At 40.7% G+C, this 24,663-nt stretch overlaps 1 protein-coding gene across 5 annotated transcripts in view; it reads left to right on the top strand.

The window, feature by feature from the left end:
* Nucleotides 1-24,333, top strand: part of PCNT (pericentrin) — a 101,946-nt gene extending 77,613 nt beyond the window's left edge. For 3 of the 5 annotated variants that reach the window (XM_052793686.1, XM_052793688.1, XM_052793684.1), the window contains 14 exons: nucleotides 3,335-3,532; nucleotides 3,801-3,974; nucleotides 4,609-4,804; nucleotides 5,472-5,685; nucleotides 6,413-6,563; nucleotides 8,197-8,910; nucleotides 9,632-9,912; nucleotides 10,634-10,736; nucleotides 14,079-14,243; nucleotides 15,608-15,846; nucleotides 16,821-16,909; nucleotides 18,426-18,579; nucleotides 20,475-20,602; nucleotides 23,725-24,333. In XM_052793686.1, coding sequence (XP_052649646.1) covers nucleotides 3,335-3,532; nucleotides 3,801-3,974; nucleotides 4,609-4,804; nucleotides 5,472-5,685; nucleotides 6,413-6,563; nucleotides 8,197-8,910; nucleotides 9,632-9,912; nucleotides 10,634-10,736; nucleotides 14,079-14,243; nucleotides 15,608-15,846; nucleotides 16,821-16,909; nucleotides 18,426-18,579; nucleotides 20,475-20,602; nucleotides 23,725-23,768 — 2,850 coding nt within the window. In that variant the 3' untranslated portion in view covers nucleotides 23,769-24,333. Of the gene's footprint in view, nucleotides 1-3,334; nucleotides 3,533-3,800; nucleotides 3,975-4,608; nucleotides 4,805-5,471; nucleotides 5,686-6,412; nucleotides 6,564-8,196; nucleotides 8,911-9,631; nucleotides 9,913-10,633; nucleotides 10,737-12,309; nucleotides 12,358-14,078; nucleotides 14,244-15,607; nucleotides 15,847-16,820; nucleotides 16,910-18,425; nucleotides 18,580-20,474; nucleotides 20,603-23,718 lie in introns of those variants that run through there. The other 2 variants (XM_052793685.1, XM_052793687.1) reach the window with 2 other exon arrangements.
* The last annotated feature ends 330 nt before the right edge of the window (nucleotides 24,334-24,663 follow it).

The raw sequence follows: 24,663 nt of genomic DNA, 5'->3' as shown, positions 1-24,663 counted from the left end.
CAAGGAATATATGCAAGTTTGTAGATGACACCAAGCTGAGTGGTGCAGTTGATTCACTTGAGGGAAGGGATGCCATCCAGAGGCACCTGGACAGGCTGGAGGAATGGGCCCATGTGAACCTCATGAGGTTCAACAAGGCCAAGTGCAAGGTCTTACATCTGGGTCGGGGCAAGCCTGGTATCAACACAGGCTGGGGGATGAAGGGATTGAGAGCAGCCCTGCCAAGAAGGACTTGGGGGTACTGGTGGATGAAAAGCTGGACATGAACCGGCAATGTGCACTTGTAGCCCAGAAGGCCAACTGTATCCTGGGCTGCATCCAAAGCAGAGTGGCCAGCAGGTCAAGGGAGGGGGTTCAGCCCCTCTACTCTGCTCTGGTGAGACCCCACCTGCAGTACTGCATCCAGCTCTGGGGTCCTCAGCACAGGAAAGACATGGACCTACTGGAGTGGGCCCAGAGGAGGCCACAAAAACTATCAGAGGGGTGGAACACCTCTCCTATGGAGAGAGGCTGAGGGAGTTGGGGTTGTTCAGCCTGGAGAAGAGAAGGCTCCAGGGAGACATTATTGTGGCCTTTCAGTATATAAAGGAGGCTTATAAAAAAGATGGAGAGGGGCTTTTTACCAGGGCCTGCAGTGCCAAGAGAAGGAGCAACAGTTTTAAACTGAAAGAGGGTAGATTTAGATTGGACATAAGTAAGACATTCTTTACGATGAGGGTGGTGAGACACTGGAACAGGTTGCCCAGAGAAGCTGTGGATGCCCCATCCCTGGAAGTGTTCAGAATTAGGTTGGACGAGGCTTTGAGCAACCTGATGTAATGAAAGATGTCCCCATGCCTGTGGCAGTGGGGTTCGATGAGATGATCTTTAAAGGTCCCTTCCAACCCAAACTATTCTATGATTCTGTATCTAAAAAAATTAATAATTCTCTGTGGTGGCTTGACCCTGGCTGGACGCCAGGTGCCCACCAAAGCCGTTCTATCACTCCCCCTCCTCAGCTGGACAGGGGAGAGAAAATATAACAAAGAGCTTGTGGGTCAAGATAAGGACAGGAGAGATCACTCACCAATTACTGTCACAGGCAAAACAGACTCAGCTTGGGGAAAATTAACTCACTTTATTACAAATCAACCAGAGTAGGGTAATGAGAAATAAAACCAAATCTCAGAACACCTTCCCTCCACCCCTCCCTTCTTCCCGGGCACAACTTCACTCCCGGATTCTCTACCAACCCCCCAGCGGCACAGGGGAACGGGGATGGGGTTTACGGTCAGTTCATCACACGTTATTTTCTGCCGCTTCATCCTCCTCAGGGGGAGGACTCCTCACACTCTTCCCCTGCTCCAGCATGGGGTCCCTCCCACAGGAGACAGTCCTCCACGAACTTCTCCAACGTGGGTCCTTCCCATGGGCTGCAGTTCTTCACGAACTGCTCCAGCATGGGTCCTTTCCACGGTGTGCAGTCCTTCAGGAGCACACTGCTCCAGCGTGGGTCCTTTCCACGGTGTGCAGTCCTTCAGGAGCACACTGCTCCAGCGTGGGTCCTTTCCACGGTGTGCAGTCCTTCAGGAGCACACTGCTCCAGCGTGGGTCCCCCACGGGGTCACAAGTCCTGCCAGAAAACCTGCTCCGTGGGCTCCTCTCTGCACAGATCCGCAGGTCCTGCCAGGAACCTGCTCCAGCGTGGGGTTCCCACGGGGTCACATCCTCCTTTGGGTACCCACCTGCTCCGGCGTGGGGTCCTCCACGGGCTGCAGGTGGATATCTGCTCCACCGTGGACCTCCATGGACTGCAGGGGGACAGCCTGCCTCACCATGGTCTTCACCATGGGCTGCAGGGGAATCTCTGCTCTGGCACCTGGAGCATCTCCTCCCCCACCTTCTTCACTGACCTTGGTGTCCGCAGGGTTGTTTCTCTTACATGTTCTCACTCCTCTCTCCGGCTGCCATTTTTTTGTCTGTCCCAACTTTTTTCCTTCTTAAAAATGTTATCACAGAGGCGTTACCACTATCGCTGATTGGCTTGGCCTTGGCTGGCGGCAGGTCCGTCTTAGAGCCGGCTGGTACGGGCTCTTTCGTACACAGGGGAAGCTTCCAGCAGCTTCTTCCAGAAGCCACCCCTGTAACCCCCCCCCCGCTACCAAAACCTTGCCACAGAAAGCCAATACATTCTCAAAAGCATAGTTTCATAGACTTCATGGAAGAGGTGAATTTCATTTTATCTTAAGAAACAGAGGATTTTTTAATTTGGTTTCTTTTGTGGCTCAACAATCTAGATTTTACTGGCTGTAAGATCTGAGTGCATGTTCCAGTACTGAATGTTTAGTTTGAACACTTTAGTGTGCTTCTGTTGTTAATATTTACTAAAAGTTTTCATCATTTGTCATTGGTTCATGAAGTTACCGCTATTTTGATTCCAGTGACAGAAAAGCAACTCAAGTTGGTTCAAAAGTTAAGTCACTCAAAAAAGTTCAAAGAAAGAATACCAAGAGTTAAAGGAAAGTACTCCATATTGTTGTTGTTGAAGTGAGTAGCAATGAGAAACAGCTTTGCATCAAGGCTGGGATATTTTTTTGATGAGATGTGTGTAGAAAAGGACTTAAATCTAGTGACCTTCCTTGAAAAGAGACCAGGAAACATCTGTGCATGATGTAATAGTTTGTGAACAGGGAACTTATTTAAAAGAGATTATTTTGCCTGACGATGTCAGAGGAAACAATTTCCACTGTGTAAATTATTAAGACTGAGTATTTTGTGAGATGTTATTTGTACATAATCTGCTAAATTAAGCCAAGGTTGTCTAAACACATAATTCAGTTTTCTGGCATCACTGGGGTTTAGTAACATGGCTTCAGACTTGATGGAATTTAATTTATTCCCGGAAAAGTTAGCTAAATAGTTCAGAAACAGCAAAGGTAAAATACAGTCCTTTGGCTTAATTGCATATGAGTATATTGATGTACACAGCAATAAGATGTGCTGGCTGAGGCTGCCATTTGTACTTAACATTGTGAATGCAGTATTTAAGAATATAGTGGCTGCTGTATTCTTAAATATTGACCTCAGTTGTTAGGAGATAAAAATTCTTAGGTAACTCTTGGCTCATTCTGTGTGTGTGTATGTGTATATGTGTATGTGTATTCTTAGTTTATTAAGCTTACCAAGTAGCAGGGCAGACCTGCATGCCTTTATCTGTATCACAGCCTTGGACAGCTGCCGCCTTCTTTTTATTGTCTAGTGCTATTCTATCCTACTCTTACACTGTCAGGATGCTGATGCCTCTTTCCTAATATTATGCCTTATCTTTTTTTTTTTTTTTTTTTTTCCTTCTCAGACTGTGCTGAAGATGGTGTATGAGGAGAGCCGCAAAATACTGGCTTTGTCAGAATGTCCCTTTAGTTTTAGGGAGCTGAAAAATGTTCATCAGACCAGAGCAGCAATGGAGGGATGGCAGAAGGAGGGCTTAGCCTTGCTGGATGCTATACGGTCGCTGAAAGATTACCTAAGCAAGGTGGCAGATAGAGGAGATAAGGTATGACAATAAAAATACTCTTTAAAGCAAGGTAACCCATTTTTTATATATATAGAAATGTATATTGTTATGTAGCTAGTGTGTGTATATATATGTATGAGGAGCAAGGGACTCTTTCCTTTCTGAGATTTGAACGGGCCTCTTTAAACACCTTTGGTCTGCTTAAATGAAAAGATAGGTATACTCTTACACAGTAGTGATATGAAAGACAGTGGGTTAGAGATTGAGAGAGATGCCATTTTTAAAAAAAAATAATTATTTTTAACAGGAGTTTTCAGGTATTGCTGCTGACTGGAGAGGAGAACTTCTGCAAGCAGTACAGAGTGTGTTTGAGAAGGAGAGAAATGTGTTGCAAATTGACTTGAAGTCTCACTTCTCCAATGCTGGGTCTGGTGATGAAGGTTCGTTAGCGGAAAAACTGGAGTATATCATGAAACAACAAGTAAGAAATCATCTTAAAGTGTTATGCTTATAAATCACTTCTTTTATTCCCTCATATTTTTTAAGGTTTTTCCAGTTTTATTACTTCCATTGTTAAATCTTATCTTGTGCGTTAATCCAGATTGTGTGGGATCAGTAGGTTTTTATAGTCTATGTTTTGGTACCATTTTTTTCCAACTTTGTATGTTGTATTACAAAACCTATTGGTTATTTTAGCTGGCATACAGAAAGATTGTGTATCATAAGCATAAAGGAAATGTCTAATGAAAAGGGAAGGAGGGGAAGAATTCTATCTAGAGCTTCACAGACCTCTCTTGCAAAGGGTATACATCGAGCTAACTCTGAATCTGGGATTTTTTGCTGATAATATTTAGTTTTTACGTTCCAACCAGATGGTTTGTAGTAACTATTATGTATAAACTATTATTAATACCTATTACTCTATTTGGAAGCTAGTGATGTGGGGTTTTTCTTTGTTACTTAATGTTAACATTTTGCATTAATATGAAGCATGAACTTAGTCAGTTGAAGTGCCTCCTTGTAAAACTTGTACTGCAAGGGTTTCTCTAGGGTTTATTTTTGTAGAAAATATGGGAATAGCCTTGTAGATTTAATAGGACTTTGTTCATTTTCAGGAGGAACAGAGGCAGATGGTTGTAGAGCACCTTTTCTCCTCAGACCGGAATAGCTTGCTCTCTGAAATACAGGACCTCCGAGCTCAGCTACGCATGACACATCTTCAGAACCAGGAGAAGCTACAGCAGTTACAGGAAACCCTTACCAATGCGGAAGATCATGGGAGCAAACAAGAACACCACCTTCGGAGGAAAGGTAGTAATCACCAAGTTCTTGTTATCTGGTCTTCTATGTCAGTTCTTTCCTTTTTTGCCTAGAAGATAAAAGGCAAAAAAAGATTGTTTTGCAAAGAAGCAGATGCTGTACAATTATTCAGTTTTACTAATGCACTCAGGTTCCCTACAATTTTAGCAGAGGAAGGAATTCTAGGAATTCTTCTTTCTAATATTAGTAATTAAGAAAAATCTGTGAAAAGCAAAGAAGTTTTAAAATAACCCAAAGCAATAGAACTGAAGGGTGACTCTGTTAAGTAGTGTATATGCGTAGAAAACCTATCAAGGATAGTAGAATACCCTTGTTGGTTTTCAGGAAATTCTTTGCATATATATTTGCTAGGAAATGGATGGGTTTGCTTAATGAGGTTTAGAATCCATTAGTAACAGGTCACAGTATATTACAGTAGCTCTCAGTCTCACTTGGCTTTCATGTTCTTCTCACTTTGCCTGGTCCACTAGCAGCAGATCTGTAGCGTGTATGTGCATCTTTCTGCTGATTCATCTAAAGTTTGAAAAGAAATGAATTCTCCAGACAAGAACACTTTAATACAGCTGATTTTTTTCCCCCCTATTTGAACTAGGTTAAGTGATAACATAATGTCAAGTTCTCTGTAATACAAATAACTGTTAACATTTTCTAATCCTAGTTGAATTACTAGAATATAAGCTTCAGCAGGAAAAATCTATTGTGAGCGACTTATACAGCACCCTGTCTGAGGAGCAGAAGAGAGCCTCTGAAACATGTGATCTCTTGAATCAAGAAAAAGCAGCTCTGAAATCAGAGCTTTATGAAAGTAAGCAAGAGAATGAAAGGCTGCAGAAATCCCTAGAAGAGCTTCGGAGGGAAATAAGCCAGTTATGGTGAGAAGTAGATTTATTATTTTATTTTATTTTATTTTATTTATCAACAGGTCTGAAAGAGCTTTATACTCATTGGATCCACAAATGGCTTAGCACTTGGAAACAAAAGGAAGAAAACTAACCTCTCTCACTTCTCATTGATATGTTAATTTTTCTTTACTAACTGCTTAAATTTATTTATTCTTCAATTCAAATTTGCATATTTACCTTTTCTGTAGCCTTGACTGAGAAGGTTGTGGAAACAAGTGCATATTGTATGGGTGTATTAAAAGTGAACAGACTAGATCCCTGTATCCCTGATGCACCCCACTCCTGCAGCTTTTGTCTTAGTCTTTTGGTTGGTACTTCTGTTTGCCTGTCATCTTGTGTGTGGTTTTTTTTTTTTCTTCCACCCCTTCTCCCTCCCAGTTATTCCTAGTGTATGCCAATGTTTTTCTTTCCTCTCACAGGACAACAGTTATGCTCTGCCAGGATAGATAACTTCTCCCTATCTCTTAATTGTTACTGAATAGAGCAATTCTAGCTTTGCTTGCAGGGAGGTAAATATTTTCAGATGCTAAATAGCTGTGACTTGAAAACTGACTCTCTTTGGAAGGAGCAGAGGCCACCTTGAAACAAGTCAACAAGACTAATTCACAAAAAGTAACCCAAAAATGTCTTGCTTGCGTTGCTGGTGAAGGATGTTCTGTTCTGAACATAGATAGAAGTGTTGTTTTGAACTTTGCAGTTTTGAATTGGAAAAAAAAGAAAAAGATTTGACAGCTGCACATGAAGACTTGCAGAGTGAACGTCTGAAGGAAACAGAGCTACAAGGTTTGTTTGAGGAACAACAGCTTCAGCATAAGAAAGCAGAAGGTGAAAAGACAAAGGCCTTGGAGGTAATGCCCTACATCTCAATGCTTCAGTTCACCTCCCTTGGTGCATGAAGTTAGCTTACAGGTTATTTTTGCAGTCCTTTTCATGTCCCATGTTTTTTTTGTTTAATAACTGTTTAAAAAAACCCCAAACTTCTACTGAATGTGCATGGCATTTACTTTATTTTCATAGAATTAAAGCTTTCAGTTGCCCTCCTTAATTACACATGTAGAAATAAGCAAAAACACTTTCACATTTCACATTTTCACTAGTTTTGTACTGCCCCTTGCTGTGTAGGGAGAGCCAGATTCTACAATGGTGTAACTGCACCCTTTATTCCAGAGCAAATGCACTATGAGGATGTGATGTGTATGATCAACTGAGATTATAAAGAAAAACCACCCAGTGATACATATGCTTGGCAGAGAGTAACTGGAGCTTTTCCAATCTAATGTATTTTTGGAGGTTAACCAAAGGTTTTTTTCCCTTTCTTCTAAATTGGACAGAAAATAAATGAACAGCTTTCTCTGATACTGTGATAGCAATGACTCAGTTCTTGTAAAAGGCCTACAGTGACTGGAAAAGGAAGAAGATTTAACATGAACCTTTTTTTAAACTTAGAAACCAAACCCAAAATCTATCTGCTAACTCCAAACCAATCCTAGTTAAATGCCCTAAGTGAGGAAACACAACTCGGACTCTATTTCCTTGTAGTCTGGCCTCTCACATCATCTTTCTGGTAGGTGTTCAGGTTTGTGGGTGGGTTTTGTTTGTTGGGATTTTTGTTACTACTTGCATGGTAGGACATGGTGCCAACATCCTCCATCTTTTAAAAAAGCCACTTGTGCAGGGAAGGCAGGGACCATCTTTGCCAAGGCAAAGAGAAAAGCGCAGGTGTAGTTGTGCAACAGATTATACCATTCACAGTTCACACTGCTGCAGTCTTGCATTCCCAAATTGTCCCTTGAAGCCCTACTACAGAAAGCTGATGCCACTTAGCATCTGACCTGGCTTTCTAGGAGATCAGAGGAGAGGTGGTGCTGGCTGCAGGGGGTAGGGCAGACTCCCCTGCTAGGAGGACAGCAGCTCTGGCTGCTAGCTCTGACTGTCTGCAAGCTCCTTGGGACTGCCTTTTCACTTGCTCCCTGTCCTTCTGAAGAAAGGCTGGCTCCCAAAATGGATTTAGGGATGGATTATTTTTATCAGTCTGTGCTGTGTGCTTTAAAGAGAGGGACTGTAAAATCCAGAGGTTTTGCATCTACTCATACTGCTTAGATTTTTGGTTCTTTTTAAATCAACATGGGTTATTTCTGCTTCAGATGTCACTTATTAAGGTGATTGAGTGATGTAAAGAATAGTGATTTCCTAATGAGGGTCTTACTAATTGAAGAAAAAATAATGTTCTGGAAGATATTTTAACATTACGATCTTTGGTTTTGTTACTTGGCGTCATGTTGCTGACAAGCATGCTTCTGGCACTTTCAATTAGAAAATTAAACTTGTACTTTTGAATTAAACTTTTTAATACCTGAACTACTCTAGTTCAGTCTTGAGTTTCTTCCTGGATAAAACAGGAGGTTGAAAATTGCCAAATGCCAGCCTGCCCCACAGATGTTTGTGCTGGATTATTAATATGTGTTTCCCCCTTTTGAACAGGAGCTGCAGGCTGCCTTAGAGTTGCAGTCAGTGCAGAATAGCCAGCTGGCTGTATCCTTAGAGCACGAGCGAACGGTAAATGATAATCTCCGCAAGGAACTTCAGATTGAACACTCCCGCTGTGAAGCATTGCTGTCCCAGGAACAGACCAAACTGTCAGAGCTACAGAGAAATTTGGATGCTGAGAAAAATAATTCGTTGGAGCTCCTGAATTCCTTGAATCACGAACGCGTTTTGACAGAACAGTTGAGCATGAGAGTGAAAGAAGGTGCTTGTCAGCACAGGGAGTCGCTGCTGGAACAAGCCTTTGTTCGAGAGCTCCAAGCCCAGCTGGAAGAAGAGAGGTCCCGAACTATGGAGCTAGCTGCTATTATTGAGAACACACACCAGGCAACCATTCATTCCAAAAGGCAGCTAGAGGCCAAAGTACAGATGTGCTGCAAAGAAACCCAGAAGGAGAGAGAGGTCAGTGACAAATTGCGAGCTACGCTGGAATCTCTTCAGGGTCAAAAGCAAGAGGTAATCCGTTCCTTAGAGGCCCAGAAGGAAAGAGAGGCGAAGCTGAAAGCTGACTGGGAACAATTGCAGTCGCTCTTCAAGACCATGAAAGAGCAAGATAAAAATAAGAAAGAGGAGAGAGAGCGAGCACGAAGACAGCAGCAACAAACAGAGCTAGAGAAACAGAAGGACTGGCAGAGAGATCAAGAGAGACTGGTGAGAATCCCTCTGCAAGTCTTGCCTTACATTGAAATAGCCACAAACTGGGATTTAACCCTGTGGATGGTGTTCTTTCATTGAAGTGTTTCCTTTTCTTAAACAAAGCATTCTGAAAAATGCATTAGATGAGCTCTTTTCCTGCATTTATCAAACACAGCTGTTTTCAGGGGTTTGTGCCTGGGTTTATTGTTGACAGAAGTTGATCCTTACATTTTTGCCTATGGTAGGAATTGCCAGTTGTTAACAGATGGAGAAGAATATGGTTTAACACAGAACGGAACCGAACTAGGTGTCATGTTATTGTCCTTATTTTGAGCTAGACTCCTAATTATGGTTTGCAGCAGTATCAATTTCACCCTTCTTGCTTCTCAGCTCCTTCACTTTCATTAGAGGAGGAGGGAGGCTTTGCAGACTCTCTGGAGGTTTGTCAGTCACTATGTCTAGAGATGGATGGAGAAAATGCCCACTCCAGAGTCATTAAATGGCTTCCTGGTGGCCCTGGAAGTCAGTACTGTAAGCCTTCACCTATAAGTGGTCTGTAAGTTAAGGAACACCAAGATGGGTATGCTAGTTAGGTGTGATGCTTTTATTTGCAGTCTGTGTGTATAAAAAAAAAAAAAAAAAAAGCAAAAAACACTTATACGTGAGTATGTATATATATGTATGTGTGTGTATATGTATAAAATGCAATTAACTACTACTTATTCTGTTTAAATAGCAAAACTTGGAACGGCAACACCAGAGGGATGAACAAAGAATTAAAGAGCTGCAGGAAATACTGACAATATTAGAAGAAAGAGAAAGAAATCTCCCATCTCCAAATCATCAGCAAGTACTGTCGTGTACCTTAAACAAAGATCGAAATGCGAAACAGGCCATGACAAAAGAAAGTGAAAAACTGCATTTGCAACAGCAGCAACAACAGCTAGAGAAGATAAGACAGCAGTTGCTTTTTGTAGCTGTGCACCTGAATGAGTTCATATATAAAACCATAGATAAGTGAGTAGTTGTTTATAAAATAGTAGTTTTCTTTCAGTCCTGCTTCTGAACTTGTGTGGGTCATGGCTGAAAGCCCTGTGCTGAAGGGAGCGAGCGGTATATCTGCTTACAAGACTTAACCTTGTGTGAAACCGTGGTTATGTGGTGGTAGCAGACTCTAGTTGCAGCCATTCCCATTAGAATCTTGTGTGCCTGTGTTTGAACTAGATCTGTGAAGTGATCCTGCTTAAAAAGAACGACTCCAAAAAACCCACTGGGAAGAGTTGTTTGGTTGTTTGGCAACTGCAGCAGTCTGATTAGAGAGCAATCAAAAAAACAGGTTAATCAACACATCTGCAGGTTTAGAATGGGAAACTCCATTGAACGTGGCAGGGAAAAGCTAGGGGACAGGAATGAGTGGCCAAGTAACAGTAATTTCTTATTTCTTTGGCAGCAGAGTAAAATACTAGTGATGTTTTGCTGCAGCCTGAATTTGCATGATAGAATTTCAGACTGGTATAAAATTCAGACTTCTGAATAAATCCTATGTGATACTATTTAGAAATTCTACTCTTAAAATTTAATAAATCTTGCTAATTTCTGTGTGTATTCATAGTATTTTGTGTGATGAATAGTGCATAAGTACAGCCTCAAAAGGTCATCCAGTGGGGAGAAGGAATCAAATGTTCGTTAACATTACTACAAATCAACCTGATACTGAAAAAGTATTTCTGTTTAACAGAACAGCTAATGATTGGTCTGCATCAAATGATGAAGCTGTAGCGTCTTTACTGCAGACATTAAAGGAACTAAAATCAGATTTATTGTCTCCTCCTGCATCTCAGGTAAGGAAAACAGCATATATTTGTTGGTTATCAGTAAGGTGTTATGTATTCCTTGGGTTTCGGTACACATACAAATTGATTGATTGATTGACACCCCCCCCGCCCCCTTCCTTCTTTGGTAAACATGCTGAAGAACATTGTGTTTTGCCTTGGGGATGGAAAAAAGATGTACTCTTGTACTCACACTGTCGTTATGTTAACATATTTTAGTATCAGACTCTTGCTTTTTTGTTGTATTGCAGTCTGCTTCTGATGGCATTCCTTTTCCTAGATATGTAATATGTCCAAGGATACCAAACCCTGGGATGTGTTGCTGCTGCTTCTGTATGCATCCAGAGACAGTTGGTTTTCAGCAAATTGTCAAGTAATTTTCAAAAAGTGCAACAGTGGTTTGTCATCTCAGGAGGGGTATTTTGACTGATGGTTGCAGTATTGCAAATATTTTATACAAGCCTAGGGATTATCAAAGACTGAGCTCAGGTCTATTGATACAAAAAACATCATAAAAATATAGCTTTTAGATTCCATCTTATTCACCAGATAACTTTGCTCTATCATTTATGTCTTTCTCCCATAATAAAGAAAGATCTTCAACCACATTTCAGCTAAGATTTGGGGATTTAGGGCTAACTAACAGTCTTGGCTCTTGTTTGATTCAGCCTCTCTCTATTCCCTCACCTGCTTGATAGCAAATCCCCAGAAAACACACCTTTGAGAAAGAGTTCAGATTGTCTGGTACACAAAGAGGCTTTTGTAATTTCTGTTGTTCTCATGTGCTCTGTAATACAAGTCTGATGTATGACAAGCTGGCATGGCATGGTGCAAGCTCTCCCTGTGTCTAGCTGCGTACAAAACACAGTAAATGTTCTCCTTCTGTCGCCTGTGCAGCCACTTGGGTGGTTGCCAAATGGATCATCTCCAGTCTTGAGGAGGGGGATGTAACCTCTTCCCAAGTAGGTGTTCATCGAGTTATTTTGATTAAGGCTTCCTCTCACAAAGCTTTAGAGCCCTCCGCTGTGGACAAAATGCTCGGAGAGACTGGCGGGGGGGAATCAGACAACCTTATGGCTCTATTTAATTCTGACTTAGCAGAACTCCCGCCAGAGCTGAGCTGTTTTTCTGGCTCAGCTCCCTCCAAGTTATTACTGTACTGGAAAAGAAAAAATAGTTTGGGTTGTTTGTTTTCCCTCTGATGCCATTAGGTCTTCTGCGTTAGAAACTCTGTTGCAAATGCTTTTCACAACTTCTAGGTTTTCCAGGGCCTCATCACCATCAATTAGCAGGCCTCTTAACATTAAGCCAGTGAATGCCATGCAGAATAGCAGTCCATTCTCTTGTTGGACGAGACTTTGCAATTGCTTGCTCCAGGGACTATGACCACACAAATGAAGGGACTCAAGTTTTCTGACTTAAGTTTGGCTTAAAAAAAAGAGTTTAGTGGAGCACTCTAAAGACATATGCCTTTCTATAGCTTAGAGAGCAAAAACTCTTACCTTGATATCGTTTCTTCTGTGGGCACAAACGGTCTCTCCTCTCTGCCCCCTTTTCAGGCTTTGATTTTTTTTTTTTCCAGACTCACCTCCCGTTTCAGTCTCCTCCCTGAATTTCTCCTTCCTGTAAGGTACTGACCACTTGCTCTGGAGACCAAAGGAATTTACTGCTGTTACCTCCTTGAGCTGCGATAACTTGGGGACTATTAGACAGGGAAACTGGCAAAATGCCAAAATGAAAAATCTGTGCCAAAATAAATATGGAGTCTACTGGTCAATCAAATGCCAACTGGTGCAGTAGTAATCAAGTGGGTAGATGGATCATGTAAAACTCATCAGATATTGCAAGTATCTGTTACTGCCTTCAAATTGAGCTTTTGTAGGTCTGTAATATGCCTGGGATGGTGGGACCATAGTCCTTACTGGGATGCTTGCTGAGGAGGGCAATATAAAGCAGCTTCCCTCCATTTCAGTATGGTACACATGGGTGTTGTTTCCCTTGTTTGAACTATTTTTAATACTACTTACCTGAAGTGTGTTTTGTATCTGAATTCCTTATCTCTGCCCTTGTTCTCAAAATGCTCTTCTGACCCACCTCGGTGTGTGATAATGGCCCAACTGCCCTGCCAGTGAAAGCCATATGTAGGGAAACATGTGCTTTAGTTTAAAAAAGTTTCAGTGTAAAATTCTGAAATTGCATAGAATATCTGTGAATTAGATAATAAGTACAGGACAAGAGTTTAACTTGGACAGAAATAAACATCTAATTTCAAAACAGTACTGAAGGTAGTAAAAGATTCTCGCAGCATTTTATTTTAGTCTTTTTAAATATGCTGAGAAGTGGAGAGCCTTTGCTTTCTGAAATTTTAAAGAAGCTGCAAAGTCAAAAGGGAGGGCAGTGGATTATGTGCCCTGAAGGTACGGATAGCATTGGAATCCCCATTTGTTGCTGTATATATTGCAGGCAGTAAAAAGACTTAGATGGCTGTGGTTTATTAAACTTTATTATATAAGATTTTTTTACTGAAAGAGTTGTGCACAGAAGACAAACATAAATGGCATGTGTTAGTGTATTAAGGTATTGATAAGAAATAACTTCTGAAAAAGTTCAAACTTCTAATAAGGTTGTACTAAAACAAGTTGCTAGGAGAAATTGGGGTCAGTTGTGTGTACTGGCTCGTCTAATGTGTAGATTTTATTTCAAGGGATAAAACATTAACCGCCTCAAAAAAAAAAATCTTTTATTTCTCTTGCGATCTGCTGCATCACACACTGGTGTAACTGTTGACCATTAAAATGATAGTCGATACGAAGAGGGTTATGAAGGCAGAACTTCTGCAAAGAATTGGACCTGGAGTTGTGGGTCTCGTTCCTACAAGAGATGACTTAATACAAAACTGAATTTCTCAGAATTGAATGTGATTTTTTTGGAATTTACTTCTGTAGATGCTTCACAACATGTTTTTGTGCATGCATTTACACAGGCATCTTTCTTCATGGTTTCTGTGCTGCCTGTGGAAGAAAACCAGATGATTTGTTTCCATTTCCAAGTGTTTGGAGACTCTGTTGTCAAAGGAAGTGGGATTCCTGTAAAGCTGATCAGACAGATCTGTAGAGAAGGGGTAGCTTGATTAACAATTAATTTGATACTTCTTAAGAAGGGCTGCTTGTGTGTTTCAGTTTCCCATCCTACCGTGTAACACCTGAATGCTGTTGCTGATTTTCAGGCTAATTATTTTTATGTTTCAGTTTGTCCATAAAGTTAGGTTATTACTTGGTTTGAGATGTTTGGCTGTGGAAGTAATGTGCAAAAACCTTTGTGGCTCACTTCCTTTGGGTTTCTTTTTTTTAGATCAGATCTATGGATGATACTGGCTCTGTTCAAGAACTGGAAAGAGATGCTTGGCAGCAAGAGAGAAACATTTTGCAGAACGCACTGAAACAGGCTGAATCCAAACTGGCTAAAGTGACTGGTGAAATTGAAAACAAACCAGTGGTAGAAACTTCCAGTCCTAAGGTAAAATGATTGCAATGGCCAGTAAATGGGCTGTCTGGAGCTTGGTGCATGAGCAATACCATAGTCATTAGCATGTCATTTAAACCTTTGGCACTTGGTTTGCTTTCTCTGTCTTGCCTGTTGTACAGACTTGCTGTGTGAGAACTGTTACCTACTCAAGATCATAAAAACTTCTGGAGAGTTCAGTCCTTGGTAGTATTGTTCTTGGGCATTGCCTAAGGGATTAATGTCACATGTAGAAGAGGTAATTTAGTAATTCTATTTTTTCTAATCAATATGATAAAACTTGCTGTTGCAGAGGAGCCAGGAAGTGTACAGCTCAGATTTCTGGGGCTATAAGTATCCGTCAGATTATGGCATTTAACTTACACTTAGTGCTGTAATCTTTTTCAGTTGCTATTTTAAAAGGTGATTTTATAGATTAACAGTTTTATAAACTGCATATTAAATTAGGAACACTTTCCCCATACGTCCCTTATCAGAAAAGTTCCTCTGTAACTTTCTTGGTGTTACAACAGGAACTTACACCAAAAGTAACCTAGCTCTTTGGAATCCCTTTCTACTCTTAAATGAGAGGGAGATTCAGATTTCTTGTCTAACCATGAAAATACCAAACATCCATTATTTTTAATTTTTCCCCCCCTAATCTTAAATACTTTTTGTTCCTCCGACACATTTGATTGTAATCAAGTCTGATGGGCACTTATACCAATGTGCTTTCTGGTTAATATTTATTTAAAGCAGATGTTATTTTCTTGGTTAAAGAGTGAAACTGTTTTAGAGTTTCGGGTATGACAATTTTGCTTTGAAACATTCAGGAGATTTAAAGAAGTCTGACTCTCCCAACTCGGGTGCTTTTTAGCTATGTACAGAATTGTTCCAGCTGCCCTTGTGTCCACAGTATGGACGTTTGACACGAGGACAGCTTGTTTATAGCTGGTTGTTTTTTTTGTTTTTGTTTTTTTTTCCACACCAAGCAGTAACCATGCCAAAATTTTCCAGACTAGCCAAGACTTCATAGACATACAGAAATTCAGTAGACTTGGTACAAACCTCCATGTATGGTGTCCAAACTGCCAGAGTGTAATACCACTACTTTGCACCAAAACTGGCCAAGTCACAGAGTCTTATACTAATACTTGCTCAAAATTTCATTTTAGAGATAAATGTGCACCGTTTCTGTACTTCATAATTATTAACTAGCTTTCTACAATTTTGTAAAGCAAAATAGGTTTTAAATACCCATGCACAACCAAGTTGTTGGAGATACTGCTGGACAAAATTACCAACTTTTGTGGGTTTTCTGTAGCTAAATCTTACCACCTTGGATTTTTTTTTTTTTCTCCTTTTTTTTCTTTCTCCAGTTGCAGAGATTATATAGGAAGTACCTTAGAGCAGAGAGCTTTAGAAAGGCTCTAGTTTATCAGAAGAAATACCTCCTGCTGCTTCTCGGTGGATTTCAGGACTGTGAGCAAGCAACTCTCTCTCTAATAGCACGTATGGGAATCTACCCCTCACCTGCAGACCTGCAGCTTTCTGGATCACGTTCCCGTCCTTTTACCAAGTTCAGATGTGCAGTCAGGGCAATCATCGCAGTATCAAGGTAAAGCCAAAATACTCACTGTCTCTCATATATGGTGTTTTCTTGGAAATGTTAAAAATTGATAGTTCCTAAGGTTTATGCTACATTAATATTGAGCAAAAGCTATCTCCAAAACTAGTTCAAACATGATTTGTTAGCTATAACTTTGGCTAAACTGCTGTTTCAGAGTCAGCGCTAAGTTGGATGCGTACTAAACTAAAGCTTTATAGAAAGCTGCTTCTGTCCTGAGACATACCCAGCTGCAATGTATTTGAGAATCAGCGCACAACAATGACAAACTGATGTCCTTTCAGGTCTGACCGTTAGCTGTTTGGACTCACTGGATAGTCTCTCTTGTATCAGAATGCGATCATGTCATCAGTGATGGGTTTTCCTCTCTTGAATCCTGTAGCCTGTGTTTCATTGGGTATGATTCTATCATACTCTGTCACTTACTATCAAATGGATTTTGCTAGCTGTACTTGGGACAATATGCCATCTCATAATGGCTTTTGAGTCCATGTAATGAAAAGAATAGTTTTAAATGTAATAGGTGGTTACTTCTAGGCAATTTCCTTGTCTAGTAAAAATGATTACTAGCAAGTTTAAGACTTTCAGGAGGTGACACAGGATGTCTTTAGGCTGTTGACTTTGACGTGGATGCTATAATGATAGTGATATCAAAAGATGTAGGAACAGTGACCTCCAGACTACTCTAAGGCAGGAAGAGCTGCTACAGAACTCTCTGGAGATTAGGGACAGAGTGGAGGAGCAGCGCCAAAACGAGCAAGCCTTTCCAACAGTTAGAGGATTGTTGCAGAGTAAAATGGGATAAGCCTTCGTTCTAAAGACTGAAATTGAAGAATTCTTCCATTCCTGTAAGGATTGTTACTTACATTGTTTAATATGTTTCATGCCAAAAAAGAGTTTAATATTAAAATTCAGTGTATTTTTATGTATTTTTAATGATTGTACAAACTTATTTTGTTACTAAGGTTAAAGTTTTTGGTGAAAAAGTGGAACAAAGTCAACAGGAAGAATGGACAGGGTGAAACCTTTTCTCACAGTATAGGAGGAAATACAAGTAAGTGTGTTGGACAAGTACATTGTTTTAATCACAATTTCTCTTTAGTGATGCATTTCATTTAAAAACAAAACCCAAAAAATAGCCACAGAAGTGGCAAAATCTGTTTATCTGTTAACACAAATGTGTTTATTCATTTCCTGAACACAATGATTATGAATTTACAAGGACATTGTAAGAAATGACAATTGAAAACTTTCAGAATTCGTAATTTACATCAATGGTGAGCTCCTCCTCTTCTTCCTTTATTGCAACTGCTCAAGCTGCGAAACCAAGTCCTGTGTTCATAAAACTCATCAGAGAATTGTGTGGTACAGTTTGAAGCTACCTGTAATGGAAATTAATGCCTTGATTTATTAATAAGGCAAGGACAAATACTGCTGTAATAGTATTAAAACAGGTACATGCGGTATTAAAATAAGTCTTAGAAGTGGTGTACTTGCTTGTGTTACCGGAGGTGAAAAAGGGGTTTTAAGTGGTTCCAGAGGTTCAGAGGAGACTTAATCTGATGGCAGATATCCCGTAACTATTTTCTCTGGAGTTTTAAGTGCTATCAAAGATGACAAACTGGAGTGGATGGACAGATGGTCTGATGCAGTTCAGTAAGGACTGTGTTCCTTTGAGTTACTTATGGATTTGGTTGTAAGAATTCGAACAAACATCTTAATGCAGTACCCAATATTGTGGAACTGTCCCATTTTATGTAATATTCCATTACTTGTGGCTTTTCAACACTAAACAAAATTCAGATGAAATAGTGCATTTTTCATTACCTGGTACTACATAATTTTCACTGTTCTAAGTTCCTGGAAATACTTATTTAAAAAAAAAAAAAAAAAAAAAAAAAACAAAAACCAAAAACACAAACCAAAAACTTCCTACATAAAACCATTGTGGTGTGGTTCATGTGAAACTTGAATCCTGAAATGCATGCTGAACTCTCTACCTTGCTACAAAATAGCATCTTGGCAGCTTCATAGAAAAAATATTTTGTTTCTTTTTTTATTTAAAGGACTTATCTACAGGGGTTTTTCTTTTTTAATGAAAACAAACCGACAGCCCTCCCCCCAAGCCTTCACCAAACCAACCCCCAAAAATCTCTTCCTTTCTCTGCTGTCTCTAAAGTTGGAGAGTGTAAGTCAACACTAACATATAGTTAGAGCAAACAACAAGTATTAAAATTTCTTGAAAAAATATTTTGCTCATATCAGAACCTCCCATGTGGATATAGCAACAGCTACTGAAAAAGCAAGTCTGGAGAAAGAAAATGGTGCACATTCTCCATTTGCAGGAAGCAGTTGTTCGACATTAAAATGTCAAACTTCTGTTAAATCTGGTTAAAACAAACAAAAAAAGCCAAACCAAAAAGCTGTAGAAAGTGTATTTTGGCTGCATTTAAAACCAAACACAATTGTACTGTGCTGTAATTCGTGGGGGTTTTATTGGTTATGTTTATGATAGCCTGTTTTGAATGGTTCCCAGCGCATATTTTTTAACTGTTTCATATTTAACACAGCCTCTGGTGCTAGAACAGAAATTCTGAAAGAGCAGCAGCCCCCAGCTGTTCACGTTGGCTCTCCCCCCACCCGGGACACTGGGCTGTGCCACAGAACCAGCTCTGCAAGAATTGTGAGCCACTCCCCCAGATCCTCTTACTGCTTGCACAACAGGTCAGTCTGCAGCCTCTGCCTGTGTTTGATCACCCCAATAGACAGTCTTTCATAAAAATGTAACCACTTATTGGAGGAGGTACTTGAACAAGAAGAGGAATTTGTTTTCTTAGATCTGGTAAATGTTTTCTTTCTTTCAAGATGCTACAGGAGGAGAAAACTTCTCATTTGCTTTAAGCATGTCTGATGTTCTTGAACCGAGCATTCCTAGTGGTGTTCCCCAATTTAATTTGGACAGGCTACAGGATTTACAATGGCTATGTCTGTTATCCTTTGAGGGGTAATTCTTGTTGCCTTTGCTGTCCAAGTTGGAGATTAATTTCTGAGCATCCTGCAGAAGCGGCTCCCCTACCATATGACAGCGCCGCATTAGGATTAGCTGCCTTCAGACTCTCTGCATGCGCACAGAATGGCAGGTGGAGAGCTCACAGGGTGTGTGGTGGTGCAGTTTTTCATGAATTGCGGCCAGTTCTGCACACAAATACAACCCCAGCTACTTGTTGCTGGGTTGGATATCACAGGTGACATTCTGCACAGTGCTGCTAAGACAATGCCTGAGCTGCAAGCTCTGCGCTTGAGTTGGAGGAGGGTGGCCCTTGGTCATTACTGGCCTTCCCACTCCCAGGGCTCTCCCTAGGACCCAGAGTAAGCTTGGGCACTGCGTAGTCCATTACTGGGTGTAGCATCTCTTCTCCCAAGCCACTCCTCGTATATGGCTTCCTCTTTAAAGTCAGGATTTGCAGGAGTTGATGTGGAAGGTAGCTGTTCTCAGTCCCACCAGCTTGGGATGTTTTTTTTGTTTCTTAACCTCCTTGCTACATTAGAAGCTTCAACCAGCAGGCAAGAATTTTCTTCATAAAGAAAAAAAGAGTAGCAAGGAAGTAGCTGTGGTGATCTTGAGGTACACAAAGACAGCAGATGCTCCAAATTATTTTAGGTTTTTTAACATTGCTGACTGATTTGGGGGACAGGAAGGACAGGTGGTGTTCTGGTTTGCGTAGAACTTAGCAAAACATTTTGGAGAGTTAGAGACCCACAAGCATTTCTCAAAAGACTTAATTCTACCTCACCCTGTTCCTCTGTCATGGCATGTATCTGGGTCTGACAGCCAGAAAGAGCAGGTGGCAGCTTACCTATCAAGAAAAGTCATCTGTTTTGTATGGAACAAGAATATGAATAATAGTACGCCCTGACTGATCACTCAGTGTGACTGGGTTAGTGGTAGCTCAAGTCAAACGTGGATCCGAGTGAGGTTAAACGATGCCTGTTGCTGCTTTTTTTTTCCTGGCAAAGCTATGCAGAAGGAAGGGGTGGATAGGAACTACCTTCCACTAATGAAAAGGTGCAGGGGGAAGGAATAAATCCTAACTCTAAATAGGAGTGTGTTTGCACAGTGTCCTCTCCAATTAGTATTTCTGCTAATATTTGAAATTTGTTGTTAATGTCCAGAAAAGAAACATAGTGTAGCATCTAAAGGGTCCCCTTTTCCAACCTTGTCCTTAGAGATAGCATTTTACCTGCTGAACCAGAGAGTACGCACCTGGATGCAGCATGCTCCTCTTAAGTCCTTTTCCACAGAACTGGGTCTTTTCTCACTTGGCCATTTGGACTTGCCTCTGGCTGCAGCTTTCTTACCTGAGGGACTGTGTTGCATATCAGTAGAGAGAGATTCATAGATACTCCAGCTTTTATCAAAATGTCCATTCTTTTGACTCCCCTATATACAAAGCTGCCCGGTCTATATTGTTTTATGTGTAACTTTTTTGGTGGTGATGATTTTTACTGTTGTTCTAGTTTGCTTTGCACTGAATTACTGCCTATATGAATGTAACTTTATTATATTTATTTGAGAGTATAGCATGAGAAGAAGAAAATAATTTTTTTTCCTTTTTAAGATTGCATCCATCCACAAGTTCAGCTTCAGAAAAGTCACTTGTGCCTACTCAGGATCCTGAGCAATCGCTAACAGAATATATCCATCGCTTAGAGGTTATTCAGCAAAGACTAGGGGGTGCGCAACCAGGTAAGAACCACCTTGTTACCTTGTTAGCCCTCACAGCTGCTAGCAGTCTGGGCTGCTTTTTGCAAGGTTCTTCCTATGTATTGCCTGTAACACTTAAAGCACGTAAAGAGCATCATTTTAATGAATAATTATAATTGGGGTGGGGGGGATTAAGTAAGTTTCTGAAATGAAACTTTTTTGTGATTCATATCTAAAACTAGTTGAAGTGTGGCATTTCTCAAACTAAGTTCTTAGTGAAATTCTTCAGAGATAAGACTGAGCAATTTCATGTGATTTCCCCCCCCCCGCCCCTCCTGTTATCAAGTCTAAATAAGCAAGTGTTGCAGTTTAAATGAAGTCGTGTATAGAGTTAATTTGCTTGAAAGTCAGAGAACCATTAAAATAACTGAACAGGGCTTTCCCTGCAGCACAAACCATAATACTTCCCTTATTCTTTGCTTCCTTATATTCCATTGCAGATTAAAAAAAAAAATTTGGAGGCTGGTATAAACAGCCATCTAGTTCTAAGATTGATCGAAGAGCACACAAAGAATTGTAGTGGCACTTATCTTTGCTATTTAAAACACTTCTACCTAATTTCTAGACTGAATTTACTTTAATCTTCTAGTTAGTCGCTTGTGTTATATCTTAGTTATATCACAGAAATTCCTTGTCCCAAGGAAGAACTTATAAATTGTCATCACATCATCTTCAAATCATCTCCTGTCAATATATTATTAGATGTGTTTTTCCAATGTTTTGTTATTTCTGAGACTCATGTCTCAGCCTTCTCTGGTGTATTAGTATCTCTGGATTGTGAAAACAGAGCTGGAGCTCCAGCTGCAGTGTGTTTGTGCCAGACCAAATACAAAGATAACTTGTTCCTTGTTTATACATGTAACCATCATGTTGCACGGGCAGCCTCCTGCTGCCTGCCTTCCCCACTGCAGGGCAGCAACATAAATTAAAAAAGAGCAATGTAATATTTACAATATCCACGCACACGCACACAGGGCCTGCGCAGACAGCCTGTGCCATGGCTATGCCAGGGGAAGTCCTGCTCCAGCACACCGATCCCAGCAGGTGACTGGGGGAGGGCACCTGTAGTAGCTCACGTCACCGATAAGGATGGGATCATCATGACCACGGTCCACATTGGGGTGTAACAAAGAGCTTTGTCCCAGGCCCAGGGAGAAGCACAAAGCTCCAGCGCTGCCTCCTCTGCAGAGGTTCCTGAGGAGCCAGCTGACAGCTATTCTTCCAGGGCCTTTGGAGCATCTTCCCCAAAGCTTGCTTTGCCCATCCAGGTCTATGTTGCTAGTTTCCTGGTCTGAGCTTATACGGGCCACCAGGTCAGATAATGCTATGGTCGTTTTCATCAAACCTTTATCCCTTTCATCTGCTATGGCTGGTTCCCTCCTCATGTGACTTCTGGCTGCTCATCCACACAACCAGTTTATTTTGTCATGCTACTTTTGGGTCACTATGGTGCTTGATCTCTAAGCAAGCACTGACTACTTCCTTCCGCCCATCTCCACCCTTGGCTCTCCACAATTTCAGCCAAAAGCTGGGAAGATAACTGGGTAGATATTTGGCTGTGGCACTGTGGGGGGGCCATGTGCATTCCTTCACCCATTGCACATACACATCTTACATATTTCTTTTGCTAAGCATAACCATTGTCAACTGCTGTTTCCCAGGCAGACTTGCCTCCTGTAACTCTCTTTCAGCCTTTGCTCAAAGATGTGTGCCTTTATATTGGTTGTGCCGGGATGAGAAAAATATTTGACCATATTGCGAAAATCTCTGCCAGTCACCTGTACTCTTACTGCTGGCCACTCGTCTGGTTTGTATTGTCAGCAGATCATCTCTGTGGTGATTTTTAGGGGAGAAGGGGTGGGGATCACTGGTCACAGCATTAAATAGCGACTCTTGGCCTTGCAGTCATTGCAGATGCTCATTCAAATTACATCGACTGTGCTGGCTCCTCAGCAGTATCAGGTTTGAACATTTATTCTACACTGTAGAGGTGCTGCATTGTTCTCATTCAGTTTGCCCACAATTTATAAAAGGCATTATTAATTGTGACTGCTGACTTTACAGCTTTTGGAAGAATAATGATTCTTAAGTTAACTTCTGAGGCAAATCTTTTATGATTACATGTTGTATTCATAACACATTTTTAGTGTTAACATTGAAAAATTAAACTTGAAAATTATGTGTTTCTCTAGAAAGAGAAGAATCTTGGCTTTGTCAACATTCACAGGAGCCTGGTATAGCTGGACAACAGCTCTGGGGAAAGTCTAAAACATTGCCTGTTTTTTCTGGTGCTCTGAGCTCATCTAATTTAAAAAAAAAAAAAGCTAGCTTTGCTTACAAATCCTAGTCTTGCTTATATCACTAAAGTCAACAACTACAGTGATACTTCCATATGGGAACTTTGATGTTGTTCTCAGCAGGGTTTTACCTAGAAACCTTAATACCATGACTTTGTGGTTTTTTGGTTTGTTTGGTTTTTCGGTTTCTTTTTTTCACCCAAATACTGCAACTGTTTATGGCAGGTATAGATAGATAAACAAATTTTAGAATTGAAACCTGACAGCATTTATAGAAGTAAGATGTTTTGCTTTATGCTGAGTGTGGAATAAGTATTCCACAACTGGGACACCGTTAATAGCAATTTTGTGGAAAGTGTGTACCATTTTTCTAATTTTCATGTTACCAGAATGATGATGTCAGGAATTACAGAATGATAGCAGCCTTTAGAACAGTGCTGTAAGCAAAATGATTTCCCAGTTTCTAATGAACTTTAAAACATCTACTCAGCGACAAGACCTTGTCCAGCACCAGAATGCGTATTGAGTTGTTGCAAGCGTGGTGGGGTTGAACTGAGCAGCCCCGTTGCTGTGTGTAAAGCAGGCCTGCGATGGAGCGCTGGCCTTAGTATATGAAGGGTTGCTTTGGCAGACGTGTGAGCTTTCAAATCTTGTTTTGTATTGTTCCTAGGTGGCTCATGAAAATGGTAATCGCTTTCAGTGTAGCTCATATGAAGCACACTGAGGAAATTACATGCTGCTAACTGCACCCTCTTGCTTCATAACACAAGCAGTTTTCTAATATTCATTTGTTTTATTTAAATTTAGGACAAGTTCCAGGCCCAGCTCACCAGAGAAACATGAAAAAGTGATGAGAATGCTTCTGAAATCTGTACTGTGACCCCACCGAGTTACTGCTTCCTTCTGAGTTGGTCCATACTGAATGGAGGCACCTGCGATCTCTTGTGCGACTGAATAAAGGGCAGTGCTTTTGCATCAGATTTTTATATGACACTTTTTATGATATTTTAGTACTTTAAGAGGAAATTACTTTTCACTAAGAACAATGTTTTACATTCTCATGTGAAATTACTACTAAGTTAACAGCTGAAGTGTGCCTGCATCACTGCATTGTAAGTTGCAAAGTCTCTTTGGTGTTTATTTTTCTATAGTGTATAGCTGGATTCCTTGTAAAAAAAGTTATTGAAATAGCATTTTATTAGTGAATTCTTGCATTGTCATCGTTATTTGTTTCCACCTTACCTATTTACTTTTTTTGCTGTTCCTAAAATTGTTTGGGTTTTAATATTTCTGTAGGCTCATTCTGACTAACAGAACAGCTAAAACACTCTCCGAAATATCAAAGATATGTGTAGCCTTCTGTGAATTTTGGGTTTGCTCTTCTAGTTTTACAATAAATAAGTCCTCCCTCCCTCAGTCTTTCTCATCACATTCCAATTCGGTGTCAGGCCACCACTCCTTGAGCTCTTCTGTGACGGAGCTATGCATGCATGCATGATGTATTTTGTCTGACTGAATTCATTTGACTGAATTAATTTGTGCCTGCTCAGGAAGTCAAATGCATGTTAGATTTTCCTCCAGTGTGACCATTGCCTATCAGACTGATCTTTCCAGCCATGACCTTGACTCAGTATCAGAGCTGTCCTTCCAGTTTCCTCTCGTGTTCCCTCTGGCACAGTAGTGCGTACAGCAGTACCTGGTTCTTCCCCCTCCCACCACCACCGCAACTGAGCAGAGCTTTGGGGG

This window comes from Harpia harpyja, chromosome 7, assembly GCF_026419915.1.
Source record: "Harpia harpyja isolate bHarHar1 chromosome 7, bHarHar1 primary haplotype, whole genome shotgun sequence".
In the NCBI taxonomy this organism is placed as follows: domain Eukaryota; kingdom Metazoa; phylum Chordata; class Aves; order Accipitriformes; family Accipitridae; genus Harpia; species Harpia harpyja.
The sequence above is the reverse complement of the archived record's forward strand: the minus strand, read 5'-3'. Positions and strand labels throughout refer to the sequence as shown.